The sequence below is a fragment of the Oncorhynchus kisutch genome, linkage group LG23 (genome assembly GCF_002021735.2).
Source record: "Oncorhynchus kisutch isolate 150728-3 linkage group LG23, Okis_V2, whole genome shotgun sequence".
NCBI lineage: Eukaryota > Metazoa > Chordata > Actinopteri > Salmoniformes > Salmonidae > Oncorhynchus > Oncorhynchus kisutch.
The window spans coordinates 17,399,288-17,414,525 of NC_034196.2; the positions used below are offsets into that span (position 1 = coordinate 17,399,288).

At 43.7% G+C, this 15,238-nt stretch overlaps 1 protein-coding gene across 4 annotated transcripts in view; it reads right to left on the reverse strand.

The window, feature by feature from the left end:
- Positions 1-15,238, reverse strand: part of LOC109868480 (colorectal mutant cancer protein) — a 126,584-nt gene that overhangs the window by 24,167 nt on the left and 87,179 nt on the right. For all 4 annotated transcript variants that reach the window (XM_031802839.1, XM_020458071.2, XM_020458070.2 and 1 more), the window contains 3 exons: positions 2,606-2,752; positions 2,048-2,137; positions 741-889 (listed from right to left, as the gene is read on the reverse strand). In XM_031802839.1, the coding sequence (XP_031658699.1) occupies positions 741-889; positions 2,048-2,137; positions 2,606-2,752 (386 nt within the window). The remainder of the gene's footprint in view (positions 1-740; positions 890-2,047; positions 2,138-2,605; positions 2,753-15,238) is intronic.

Genomic DNA, 15,238 nt, shown 5'->3' on the forward strand with positions numbered 1-15,238 from the left:
TAGACAACTGAGGGAAACAGCCTACCATTTCATGGCTGTTTGATCAATAAGACTGTTGTTCCCAAAAGACGACTCCCGCGGTATTTATATATTTGCAGAAATATGTGGCTTTTGGCAAATGCTTTCTAATGATCTAAAATCGTGTTGTTGCTACTGCCTGTAAACACACAGTCCAGTTCAAAGTGAATGATGGCAAGCCCATGTAAGTAGCTGAATTTTTTGCTAGAATCTATTACCAATAAAAGTAGCTGGAGGGTACTGAAAACTTGTTAAATATTGTAGGCAACACTGCCCATGTGGCAAATGGCTTATTAGCATATAGACCTACTGTAGCTCAATTGGCTATGGCTCATGGTATGCATAGACTCCGGTCCTGGACAAGACACATTTTTATTTGGTTTTATTTACTGCAGTGTCTTAATTGTCCAAACGCACAGCCGCTTTCCTACTCTATATTGCTATATACATTTCTCAAATGCCTTTCTATTCGTCATTACCAAACATTCTATGAATTTATGAAAAGGTGAAAATGACCATATCTAAGTGCTCGCTTGTCAGAAAATGAAAAAAAGGTGTCATATTCTTCCCGTGTATATGAAAAGATTTGAATACGATTTCAGTTTGTTAAAATGCTGTCAGTTCCACTTTAACAGTATTAATTAGGCATGGATGGACCGACGAATGGATAAAAAAATGATAAGGACATAATAAGGACAATGACAGCATGGTTTGAGTATCACCTGTTGAGTCTCTCTGTCTCCACTTCAAACTCCCTGATCTTGTTCTCAGAGATGGCTGATCCGTGGGAGTAGAGGGTCTGGAAGATCTCCTGGATGTTGGAGCAGTCCTGGAGGGAGTGGGCCAGGTGTTCCGCCACGTTACTGGACACCTGGGAGGAGGAGGAACAGGGTTACATGGTATTTTGGTATTTTATTAGGATCCACATTACCTGTTGCAAAAGCAGCAGCTACTCTTCCTGGGGTCCACACAAAACAAGAAACATAACATAATACAGAACAGTAATAGACAAGAACAGCTCAAGGACAGACATTTACATAGATCTAAGGTCGCCTCCCAGTCTCAAATGGTAACTTATACCATATGAAGTGCACTACTTTTGTGTAAATAGTAAATTGGGGTACAAACAAGGAGAGGAGGGGAGTAGACAGCGCTTCAACCAATGTGAGTCAAGGTGCAGCCAAAAATCACAATGTAAAAACGACACAATAGGAATTCAGTGGGTCAGACTGACTGAGGGCATTTCTTTGTGATCCTCCACTCTCTTAATCCACAGTGTATACAGATAGTGTTTATAATCTTTACTTATACAGGTTAGTCTCCTTGAGATCAAATCTCTTTTTCAAGAGAGACTGTAAGCAGAAAGAGACCGGTTTTCAACTGAACTTTACATAATCCGTCGCTGCCTAGTCCCAGAGGAATGCTAACAGTCTGCCTCTCTTTCTCTTTCTTCCCTCTTCCTCTCTTTTCAGTCTATTTTGGAGCAGATGGGTTCCGGCTAAAGATTGAGAGGAGAATTTTAATGGCCGGAGCTTTCAGGGAAAAGACAAGCCCTGGAATCATTAGGATTGATTTCCAATCGCTCACACACGAACACACACCGACAGGAGCGAGGGAGAGAGAAAGAGAGAGAGAGAGAGAGAGGGAGGGAGGCACAAGAGAAAAAAAGGGCACCAGAAGAGGAAAGTGATAACTGTTAGAGGGGACGTTGGCAGGTCACCTTTAGTGTCAACAAGGCTGTGTGGGTGCCAGGGGAAGGGAACAGTGGGGAATGAGTGACACCAGGTCTGTCACACTTCACTGGAGATACCCATCTCTGACACATCTGCTGATGCTGCCGTTACCTTCGGCCAGCTGCTACAGGGAAATGTGCCCCTACCTAATGTCGCTCTCTCATACTCTCCCTGTCCACCCCACTCTCTCTTCCGCTCTCTCTTTCTTACATCCCTCTCTTCCTTTCTTTAAACCCGTTTGCATATTTCCCCTCTCAAAGCCTTCAGTATTGAATATCCATCCAGTATCTCCTTACCCCGATGCTGCTGATCTCTGAGCCCAGAACAGGCCTCTCGGTAGAGGAAGACTCTGACCTGGTTTTAGACAGCTTCACCCGCTCTGCCACCTAGCAACAAGACAACACACTCAATACATTACTGTGAATTACTGATAAAAAGTGCTTGGCCCCTAAAATAAATAAATTTAGGGATTGTACTGGATCTCTAATATATTGAATTCCTTCTGAGGGTCAATGTCAAGGACACACACACAGGAAAGGGGAGGAGCAATATGGTTGATCAGACTGACTCTTTGATTACAATTGTCCCTCTCTGGCTGGACTAGCTCAAGGCTAGTACACATATTGGTGTGTGTGCGAGCATGTGTGTGTTTGTGTCATTCAAGTGATAATACAATAAGAGAGAAAAGAGAGATGGAGAACATTCCAGAGGAGAGTTCAGAATATCCCCACAGTGTGTGTGTCCCTCATACGAATGTACAACATCCCATTGTTCCAATTTCATTACTCCATCATTCCACTACTTTGGTGTTTTGTACCTTACTATGCATGACATAGCATGTGTGTGCATTCTACCTTGGCCACAGGTATATCGTTACTGCTGCTGCTGGTGCTGAGTTCCCCAGTGCTGGGATTGATGGGGCGGGAGGCGGGGGTGAGACGCCCAGGGCTGGATGGGCCTGCAGACTGGGAGCTCTGGAGACGCGTCTGCAGCTCTCGCACCTGGGGAAAAGACACCATAGAGATACCTTATATCACTATTTTATTGTGAATGTGTTCTATTTAATTCTATGGGACACACAGACACACAGGCTGAGGTTCATGGGCGCAGATCTGCTGAGAACACACACACCTGCTTATAATCTCATCATACAGACGATTTACAGAAGGACTCAGTTTGTTGCTACTTAAGGCACTTCTTGCTCCAGTTTGAGACAATGTGAGGATCCATCGGATCTCTTCTGTGCAGTGGGCAAAGGCAGGAATTTTGGGACAGTGATGATGCAGAGGAAACAGGGTACTTGAGTCGCTCCACTGCTGACAGGCTTCTTCTCTCACTCTATATTAAGCATCAGAGAACTCATGGAAAGACTTGCCAGGTCTTGCAATGAATTTGTTATGCGAGCTTGGATTTGTCAGCATTATGCTTGCAGCTAGTGTACAAAATACATACGCTGTTTAATTGTTGTTATCTCTTCACAACACTACAGCAGTTTAGGCCCTAGGTGTGTGTGCGTGCATGCATGTATGTTGGGTGTGTGTATGTGTGTGTGTCGGAGGGAGAGAGCTTCCTCTGCCAGGAAGAGCGTGGAAAGGAACATTAGTTTGAACGCTGGCCAACTAAAATATAAACAATGACGATACAACGGCCTTTTGTGCTTTCACAGCACCCATTGCACAGACAGAGAGGAGATATATGGAATTATAAATCATTGATGTCGCAAACATACCACACACAGCCATCTACTGGCATGTGCTGTTAGCAGAACGGGATATAGCTGCATACACAGACATGTCAAGATGCCTAAATCATGTTAGCTACCTGCATGTTTTCAAAAATATGGCCAATCTTTTACATTGTATATATACATGTGGCATTATAGAAAAAGGTACAGTATATCTACATCATTGTAACTATCTGTACAAACATCAGTACGTGTACAGTGGGGCAAAAAAGTATTTAGTCAGCCACCAATTGTGCAAGTTCTCCCACTTAAAAAGATGAGAGAGGCCTGTAATTTTCATCATAGGTACACTTCAACTATGACAGACATAATGAGAGAAAAAGAATCCAGAAAATCACATTGTAGGATTTTGTAGCTCACTGTATATAAAAGTGATTTTGTAGCTCACTGTATATAAAAAATGTAACATCAGCACGTTGTCTGCAGTATACAGTGCATTCGGAAAGTATTCAGACCGGTCGACTTTTTCAACATTTTGTTGCTTTACAGCCTTACTCTAAAATGTATTAAATATTTTTTCCCCCTCTACACACAATACCCCATAATGACAAAGGAAAAACAAGTTACTATAGATTTTTCCAAAACGTATTAAAAATACAAAACTGAAATATCATATTTACACAAGTATTCAGACCCTTTCCTCAGTACTTTGTTGAAGCACCTTTGGCAGCGATTACAGCCTTGAGTCTTCTTGGGTATGATGCTACAAGCTTGGTACACCTGTATTTGGAGAGTTTTCTGCAGATATTCTCAAGCTCTGTCAGGTTGGATGGGGAGCGTCGTTGCACAGCTATTTTCAGGTCTCTCCAGAGATGTTCGAGTGGTTTCAAGCCCGGTCTCTGGCTGGGCCACTCAAGGACATTCAGAGACTTGTCCCGAAGCCACTCCTGCGTTGTCTTGGCTGTGTGCCAAGGTCGTTGTTCTGTTGGAAGGTGAACCTTCGCCCCAGTCTGAGGTCCTGAGCTCTCTGGAGCAGTTTTTCATCAAGGTTCTCTCTGTACTGTGCTTCGTTCATCTTTCCCTCGATCCTGACAAGTCTCCTAGTCCTGACCGCTGAAACAGATCCACACAGCATGATGCTGCCACAACCATGCTTTACCATAGGTATGGTGCCAGGTTTCCACCAGACGTGACTCTTGGCATTCAGGCCAAAGAGCCTTGTTTCTCATATTCTGAGAGTCCTTTAGGTGCCTTTTGGTAAACTCCAAGTGGGCTGTCATGTGCCTTTCACTGAGGAGTGGCTTCCGTCTGGCCACTTTAACATAAAGGCCTGATTGGTGGAGTGCTGCAGAGATGGTTGTCCTTCTCGAAGGTTCTCCCATCGCCACAGAGGAACTCTGGAGCTCTGTCTGAGTGACCATTGGGTTCTTGGTCACCTCCCTGACCAAGGCCCTTCTCCCCCGATTGCTTAGTTTGGCTGGGAGGCCAGCTCTAGGAAGAGTCTTGGTGGTTCCAAACTTGTTCCATTAAAGAATGATGGAGGCCACTGTTTTCTTGGGGACCTTCAATGCTTCGACAATCCTGTCTTGGAGCTCTACGGACAATTCCCTCGACCTCGTGGCTTGGTTTTTGCTCAGACCTGTACTGTCAACTGTGGAACCTAATATAGGCAGGTGTGTGCCTTTCCAAATCATGTCCAATCAATTGAATTACCACAAATGGACTTCAATCAAGTTGTAGAAACATCAAGGATGATCAATGGAAACAGGATGCACCTGAGCTCAATTTCAAGTGTCATAGCAAAGGGTCTGAATACGTATGTAAATAAGGTATCTGTCTTTTTTTAAACCTTAAATTTAACAAGGCAAGTCAGTTAAGAACAAATTCTTATTTACAATGACGAACGACACTGGGCCAATTGTGCGCCGCCCTGTGGTACTCCCAATCACAGCCGGATGTGATACAGCCTGTTTAGTATTTTATATAAATTTGTAAACATGTCTTCAAACCTGTTTTTGCTTTGTCATTTTGGGGTACTGTGTGTCGATTGGAAAATGATTGATTTAATTAATTGTGGAATAAGGCTTTAACGAAACAAAATGTGGGAAAAGTCAAGGAGTCTGAATAATTTTTGAATGCACTGTATGCTACCCGGCCATACGCAGGTGTGTAAATCAGGCTTCCTCTAGAGCCAGACATAATGGTCTGGAAAACAGATGAGGCGATAAGCCTGCCTCTAACTCGGTCAGTGATTTTCCCCACCTCTATTTCACAGGGACCTCAGGAAAGAGACAGGATGAATTTCAGAGACAGAAGACAGAAGGGGAGGGACAGGCGGAGACAGAATAGAAGAGAGAATGAGTGACAGAGAGAAGATGGAGATGGGGAAGACTGACAGTGTAGCAGAGAGATACTGGGAGAAGGGTGGGGTGGGTAGATGGGGAAGGAGAGAGTGACAGAGAGAGAGGGAGAGAAGGAACATAGGGGGGAGAGAGAGAGAGAGCGCGCAGAAGAGAGAGCGAGAGAGTACTTGGCCATGACTTTGAACACTGCGGTTTTTCCTGCTCTCCTCTCCTGCCAAACTCCCTTGGAGCCGTGGGTCTAAAAAAGCCAACATGGCTGCCATGTGCTGCCAAAGGACACAAAGAGGACTGTGACTGTACCATCATGAACCAGTCCCCTGGCCAGCTGCCTCCCTCATGATCCCCAAGAAAAGAAATGGCAAAGAAAATGATAGGTTCTGTTCAGTCCTGGCCAGTAATTATGTAATCGAGGACTTCCGTGTAATTTCCTGGTTTCAAAAGGAACTACGACTGTGACACTCTGCCTGAGGGAGTGAACAGGTTTAACTCACATGCACATCTGTCCAAGGACAGGTCTTGAATTCAACAGATCTTTAAAAAGACTAATGTCCCACTGAATTTTACCACCGGCAGTGGTTGATTCCTACATATCTGTGAGTTGTATTATGAGTGGAGAGAATTGTAAAAGCTTAGAATGCTTACAACGACCTGACAATATAGAGGTCTGTATCTGACCTCAAAAATCAAGCTATTAATAATACAAGAATAGTCTCTTTTTTATCGTAAACAAACTGCTGACGCAGAGGAAATATGTGGGCTTGCGACATACAGTACCGTTTCTAGAAAAGGTGTAAAATATGCTTACTACCTAAGTAAATACCTCTCCTTCAATGGAAGGTAAAAGCCTAAGGAAGGGAAGTTAAGATAGTCTCCGGACCTCGACACTCAAATTAGGTTGAATCCATCTTTTAAACGCTGAGCCGGAGGACACGGGCCCCCAAGGATGCGCCGGTGTGTGCATAGCAAATCCTTTCAAGGAGCCTCGCATTGAAACAGCAATGCAATGCATTTGTCCAATTAGTCGGCAAAATGGACAGATTTCATTAGAGGAAAGAGGATGAGGAGAGAGAGGAACGAGCGCTCTGAGCTGAGCTGGAGTGATTCTTCTGCTGCGTCTGGATCTCCTTTCTCAAGGCAAACAGAATCCGTGAGGTTGGTTAGCAGGACTGGTCCGCCTGACTGTTTTCGCTTGATGCATCTCACAGTCTAATTGGGTCTTTCTATAAATAAATGGGGCCAATGGGAGAGATTGGGATCAACATTTTAAAATGGTTTGAAACAAAAATAAGGATTTTCATGCAGTTCCATTTTATTTTATTTATTTATTTACCTTTATTTAACCAGGTAGGCAAGTTGAGAACAAGTTCTCATTTACAATTGCGACCTGGCCAAGATAAAGCAAAGCAGTTCGACAGATAAAACGACACAGAGTTACACATGGAGTAAAAACAAACATACAGTCAATAATGCAGTATAAACAAGTCTATATACAATGTGAGCAAATGAGGTGAGAAGGGAGGTAAAGGCAAAAAAGGCCAAGATGGCAAAGTAAATACAATATAGCAAGTAAAATACTGGAATGGTAGTTTTGCAATGGAAGAATGTGCAAAGTAGAAATAAAAAAATAATGGGGTGCAAAGGAGCAAAATAAATAAATTAATTAAAATTAAATACAGTTGGGAAAGAGGTAGTTGTTTGGGCTAAATTATAGGTGGGCTATGTACAGGTGCAGTAATCTGTGAGCTGCTCTGACAGTTGGTGCTTAAAGCTAGTGAGGGAGATAAGTGTTTCCAGTTTCAGAGATTTTTGTAGTTCGTTCCAGTCATTGGCAGCAGAGAACTGGAAGGAGAGGCGGCCAAAGAAAGAATTGGTTTTGGGGGTGACTAGAGAGATATACCTGCTGGAGCGTGTGCTACAGGTGGGAGATGCTATGGTGACCAGCGAGCTGAGATAAGGGGGGACTTTACCTAGCAGGGTCTTGTAGATGACATGGAGCCAGTGGGTTTGGCGACGAGTATGAAGCGAGGGCCAGCCAACGAGAGCGTACAGGTCGCAATGGTGGGTAGTATATGGGGCTTTGGTGATAAAACGGATTGCACTGTGATAGACTGCATCCAATTTGTTGAGTAGGGTATTGGAGGCTATTTTGTAAATGACATCGCCAAAGTCGAGGATTGGTAGGATGGTCAGTTTTACAAGGGTATGTTTGGCAGCATGAGTGAAGGATGCTTTGTTGCGAAATAGGAAGCCAATTCTAGATTTAACTTTGGATTGGAGATGTTTGATATGGGTCTGGAAGGAGAGTTTACAATCTAACCAGACACCTAAGTATTTGTAGTTGTCCACGTATTCTAAGTCAGAGCCGTCCAGAGTAGTGATGTTGGACAGGCGGGTAGGTGCAGGCAGCGATCGGTTGAAGAGCATGCATTTAGTTTTACTTGCATTCAAGAGCAATTGGAGGCCACGGAAGGAGAGTTGTATGGCATTGAAGCTTGCCTGGAGGGTTGTTAACACAGTGTCCAGAGAAGGGCCGGAAGTATACAGAATGGTGTCGTCTGCGTAGAGGTGGATCAGGGACTCACCAGCAGCAAGAGCGACCTCATTGATGTATACAGAGAAGAGAGTCGGTCCAAGAATTGAACCCTGTGGCACCCCCATAGAGACTGCCAGAGGTCCGGACAGCAGACCCTCCGATTTGACACACTGAACTCTATCAGAGAAGTAGTTGGTGAACCAGGCGAGGCAATCATTTGAGAAACCAAGGCTGTCGAGTCTGCCGATGAGGATATGGTGATTGACAGAGTCGAAAGCCTTGGCCAGATCAATGAATACGGCTGCACAGTAATGTTTCTTATCGATGGCGGTTAAGATATCGTTTAGGACCTTGAGCGTGGCTGAGGTGCACCCATGACCAGCTCTGAAACCAGATTGCATAGCAGAGAAGGTATGGTGAGATTCGAAATGGTCGGTAATCTGTTTGTTGACTTGGCTTTCGAAGACCTTAGAAAGGCACGGTAGGATAGATATAGGTCTGTAGCAGTTTGGGTCAAGAGTGTCCCCCCCTTTGAAGAGGGGGATGACCGCAGCTGCTTTCCAATCTTTGGGAATCTCAGACGACACGAAAGAGAGGTTGAACAGGCTAGTAATAGGGGTGGCAACAATTTCGGCAGATAATTTTAGAAAGAAAGGGTCCAGATTGTCTAGCCCGGCTGATTTGTAGGGGTCCAGATTTTGCAGCTCTTTCAGAACATCAGCTGAATGGATTTGGGAGAAGGAGAAATGGGGAAGGCTTGGGCGAGTTGCTGTTGGGGGTGCAGTGCTGTTGTCCGGGGTAGGAGTAGCCAGGTGGAAAGCATGGCCAGCCGTAGAAAAATGCTTATTGAAATTCTCAATTATGGTGGATTTATCAGTGGTGACAGTGTTTCCTATCTTCAGTGCAGTGGGCAGCTGGGAGGAGGTGTTCTTATTCTCCATGGACTTTACAGTGTCCCAGAACTTTTTTGAGTTAGTGTTGCAGGAAGCAAATTTCTGCTTGAAAAAGCTAGCCTTGGCTTTTCTAACTGCCTGTGTATAATGATTTCTAGCTTCCCTGAACAGCTGCATATCACGGGGGCTGTTCGATGCTAATGCAGAACGCCATAGGATGTTTTTGTGTTGGTTAAGGGCAGTCAGGTCTGGGGAGAACCAAGGGCTATATCTGTTCCTGGTTCTAAATTTCTTGAATGGGGCATGTTTATTTAGGATGGTTAGGAAGGCATTTTAAAAAAATATCCAGGCATCCTCTACTGACGGGATGAGATCAATATCCTTCCAGGATACCCCGGCCAGGTCGATTAGAAAGGCCTGCTCGCAGAAGTGTTTCAGGGAGCGTTTTACAGTGATGAGTGGCGGTCGTTTGACCGCTGACCCATTACGGATGCAGGCAATGAGGCAGTGATCGCTGAGATCTTGGTTGAAGACAGCAGAGGTGTATTTAGAGGGGAAGTTGGTTAGGATGATATCTATGAGGGTGCCCGTGTTTAAGGTTTTGGGGAGGTACCTGGTAGGTTCATTGATAATTTGTGTGAGATTGAGGGCATCAAGTTTAGATTGTAGGATGGCTGGGGTGTTAAGCATGTTCCAGTTTAGGTCGCCTAGCAGCACGAACTCTGAAGATAGATGGGGGGCAATCAGTTCACATATGGTGTCCAGAGCACAGCTGGGGGCAGAGGGTGGTCTATAGCAGGCGGCAACGGTGAGAGACTTGTTTTTAGAGAGGTGGATTTTTAAAAGTAGAAGTTCAAATTGTTTGGGTACAGACCTGGATAGTAGGACAGAACTCTGCAGGCTATCTTTGCAGTAGATTGCAACACCGCCCCCTTTGGCAGTTCTATCTTGTCTGAAAATGTTGTAGTTTGGAATTAAAATGTCTGAGTTTTTGGTGGTCTTCCTAAGCCAGGATTCAGACACAGCTAGAACATCCGGGTTGGCAGAGTGTGCTAAAGCAGTGAATAGAACAAACTTAGGGAGGAGGCTTCTAATGTTAACATGCATGAAACCAAGGCTATTACGGTTACAGAAGTCGTCAAAAGAGAGCGCCTGGGGAATAGGAGTGGAGCTAGGCACTGCAGGGCCTGGATTCACCTCTACATCGCCAGAGGAACATAGGAGGAGTAGAATAAGGGTACGGCTAAAAGCTATGAGAATTGGTCGTCTAGAACGTCTGGAACATAGAGTAAAAGGAGGTTTCTGGGGGCGATAAAATAGCATCAAGGTATAATGTACAGACAAATGTATGGTAGGATGTGAATACAGTGGAGGTAAACCTAGGTATTGAGTGATGAAGAGAGAGATATTGTCTCTAGAAACATCGTTGAAACCAGGAGATGTCATTGCATGTGTGGGTGGTGGAACTAATAGGTTGGATAAGGTATAGTGAGCAGGACTAGAGGCTCTACAGTGAAATAAGCCAATAAACACTAACCAGAACAGAAATGGACAAGACATATTGACATTAAGGAGAGGCATGCTTAGTCGAGTGATCAAAAGGGTCCGGTGAGTGGAGAGGTTGGTTGGTGATTTAGACAGCTAGCCAGGGCATCGGTAGCAAGCTAGCATAGGATGGAGGTCTGTTGTTAGCTACCTCTTGCGTCAGTAGATTAGTGGGGTTCCGTGTGGTAGAGGGGATTAATCCAAATCACACAACAACAACAAAAATAAAAACAATAGATATAGTTATAGAGGCCCAAGAAGAAAACATAATAATAATAATTAAAAAAAAAAAAAAAAAAAAAAAAATATATATATATATATAAAAAAATATGTCCGATTGTCTATTCAGATAGCAGCCGGTAAGACAGCTAACGGTTAGCAGGCCGCAGATGGGCGTTCAGGTAACGTCGCGACGGAGGAGCCAGCCGAATAACTCCTTCGGGTAGATAACGTCGGCAGTCCAGTTGTGAAGGCCCGGTGGGGCTCCGCGAAAGCAGTAAAACGGGTCCGGATAGGTGACTGCAGCCCAGGTGTGATTGATGGAACTCAGGAGTGATTGACGGAGCTTGCTAGCTCCGGAATAATTGATGTTTGCTCCGGAATCGACGAAGGCCGATAGTCACACGGATAGCAGCTAGCTAGCTGTGAGATCCGGGTATGAATGTCCAGAGAGCAGTCGAAATCCAGGGACATGGAGAGAAAAATTGGTCCGGTATGTTCCGTTCCGAGCCGCGCTGCGCCGTACAGAACTGGCGATAGATTTTCGAGCTAAAGGATAGCTGATGACCACAAACCGTGGTTAGCTGGATACTAACGATTTGCCAGTAAAGGAGCTAACTAGCTTCTGACCTAGCTTCTGGATTAGCTTCTGGCTAGTTTCAGGCTAGCTTCTTGGAGTTTCTGGCTAGCTTCTTGGAGGATTACAGATCTGAGGTAAATAATACTTTTTTATAAATATACATTGGTGAGGCGGGTTGCAGGAGAGTGTTTTGAAGATGAGTTGATGGAAAATAAAAATAAAATGTATGTGAAAAAGTTGTAAATATATATATATACAGGACACGACAAGACGAGGACAAAAGACGTCTGAACTGCTATGCCTCCATATGTGTACTTAAAAGAAATTGACCCATAACTTCACCTATACAACATCATAGGCCTAGGATTACACATCCTTTAATCAGGATTCATACAGACATTGGCAAATCAAATTCAAGGACTTTCAGGGGCCTTTTCCAAGCACTTAACTGTAATTTTCAAAGCCCCCAATGTCATACAATTAGATTACAATTAGATAAATAGATTGGATGCATACATGGTGATTTTTCTGTAGCCTATGTGGCCAACGCAGGCACACATAATAAAACCATGACTTGCTGTAGCATTAATCTCACCATTTGAATCTCACCATTGCTGTTTTTATAATGAGAAAGACACCAAAAACCATGTTCCTTTTTTAATGGAAGGATTTGTATGTATGGCCAGGTTGAAGCCAACATTAATGTTGTCCTCATAATAACCACATGGTTTTACTGCAACAGAGTAGCACAACACCCTTCATATGAAGTGGCGGGAAACAAATGAAAGTGGTCACATCGCTCACAAAAACGGATAAAGACTGAAAACATCCGATACATTTAAGGGTGTAGAAGAATTTATAAATTGGCTACAATAATTACAATAACTTTTTAAGCACCAAAATTGAGGAAATGTCAGATTTTCAAGCAAGCCTATTCCAGTACTTGAATTTCTGAGCTCCAAATTCTAGTAGGCTACTTCAAGCCCCTTCTATTGTTTACAATTGCAGGTCTAACATGGAATACTAAAAGTATTTGTTGTTATATTTCATTACCAGATCATATTGTGAATAAGCTAGCTAGGGCATTCCGGCTCTTTCCAGTGAGCAGGCCCGTTCGGCTCAGCTCACCAAAAAGAGCTGGCTCTTTTTTGAATCCCAAACGGCTCTTTAAAAAAATACATGTTTTGTATTTTTTCAAGTCAAACAGTTTGCGATAGTTTGACTATGATTGGTGTTAAAACGATTCTAATTTAATTATTAAATAAAATCCTACTCTACCTTAACCACAATGTATTTAAAAATGCATTGGTTTTTTATGAAAAAGAATGCTATTAAACATTACATTTAAAGTATAACTTTTTAATGTATATAAACAAGTGCATATAAATCTAACCATTCAAAACTAATACAATCTGAACAGCATAATAGAATATTGCACCATATCAAAGAAAAATAAATAACAATGTGCACAACTGCAGCATCCCACTTAAAACATTAAACTGGTCCCTCTTTTCTCTCTCTTCTTTAATGCCATGTTATAACCAGCAGCACACAGCAATGCTGACCATATTTTGCTTTTATGAGAGATTTGCATTCAGAAATGCAAGCTGCCTCACTTTCGAAGGGCTTATGCGGTTTCTTCTCTCAGTAATTATTTGTCCCGTTTTCGAGAAGACCCTCTCAGAGGGAACGGATGTGCCCACTATGCAGTCTCCCTGTCATGACTTTAGTAAGTCGTGGGTAGACAGAGGCCTTGTTCTTCCACCAGCTCAGAGGATCTACTCCTCCAAATAGGATCGGACCTCCATTATGGCATCTGCTGAGGGATTCCTTCGTGCTGCATCCCCAGTTGCTCTCTCGTCAAACAGCATCCAAACATCAGACTTTTGTGGCACTACTGCTGGTGTTTCTGCTCCATCTGCTCCCTCTTCTTCCTGTTGCCCTGGTGCCTGAGCCAGCTGACTGTTGGGAGTGTCCGTCCCTGCTGCTGAGGTTAATCTTTAAAGAGCCTCATCAATCGCTCTGGCATCACTGAAGGCTAACTTCTTAAACCTGGGGTCAAGTGCAGCGGTTTCTGATAGCACGTGGTTATATTCCATTCTGTGAAACTTTCTGTCCATTGATGAACATAGGGTGTCCATCAACTCTGTCACATGTCCTGTGGTTACATTTGCTTCTCTCTAGCGGCTGGCTGTGATTCGCTGCAGACCCTTACACAGGAGTATCATTTTTGAGGCTGTCGCATAGCTGAAAAGAGAGAACAGTAACTTATTAGTTCAGGTTCGTGTTGTGTCAACTGATTCTCATCTACTGCTCAAATACATATATAATACTGGATTAAGTAATGATGTTGTAATAACTGCTTACTGTACCTCTCTCCACTGATCTCCATAGTGACCTGCTCAAAGGGTCCCAGGACTCTGCACACCTCCTCCACCACCTCCCATTCCTCTTGGGTCAGAGCATCAACAGGTGCATTGACAATGGCCAGGGTAGAGATGATGGCATCCTTGGACTCAAGAAACCACTTCAACAAATAACATTTTTAATTCCACCTTGTAGTGCAGTCTTGTTAAGGCCTTAGCTCAGGCATCCCCATCTGGCTTTGTGTCGACTTTAGTTCAGCACCTACTGTGATCCTGTGGAAGTATTCCACAACTGCTTTCACTTTGTCCACAGTGGGCTTCATCACCTTCAGAGCATCTCTTACAACCAGGTTGATTGTGTGGGAAAGATATGGATGATGGGTCCATATTAACATTTTCATGGCTTTGGTTATGTTATCTGCATTGTCGCTAACACAACAGACCACTTTTCAATCTACTTGCCATTCTCTGGTCACTCAACAGTTCCTCTGCCAAGTTCTCTGAAGTGTGTCTGTCGCTGAACTCAAAGCAGTCAGCTAGACATCGTAAAATCTTCAATGAAGTGACATGTAACCAACATGTAAGAAGTGGTTACCATTGATGTCCTGAAGTCAGTGGTAAGGCAAACTGCAGTGCTTTTTGGACTCGTTCCCGCACTGAAGCCTGTGTGCTCTCGTGCAGTTGTGGAATAAATGATTTTGAAAGGGTTTTCATGCTTAGAATAAGGTACATTGGAATTAGACTATTGCTATAATTTGTAAAAACCTCTGTCCTCCACGATCGAAAATGGCTGGAAATCGGTGGCAATAATTTTAGCTAATGCAATATCAATTTAGCCTTGTTGTGCTACAGACATAGACTTTGGCATACACTGGTCCATAGAAGACTGCGTTACTGTGGGTCGCGGAGTAGGCCTACTTGACTGAGTGGATACCTGGCTCCACCACTATCACTAGCAGGCCCGCTAGTTTCTCGAAGCTCCGCTACAGCTACTAGCTTCACAGTTGGGTGCACAGTTCACATATGCCGGTGTAGGTTGTGTATAGAACCGGCTTTATATGAGATTTAGTTTTGGCAAATTCTACACTGTGCTCTAACATTGTGTACATTATTAAAATGCATCCAAATGTTACTGTGCTTCTAACTCATTTTCCAGCTGTTGTTATCACAGCTGTCCTTCCTCTCTCTCCTCGGCTGCTAAGTGTGTGACTGAGTGATTTGGCTCGGCCATCCCTCACACACCTTTGGTTCATTGGTTGACACTGCGTGTCTGATTGACAGGAACAACAGGTGAGGCTGTTAGT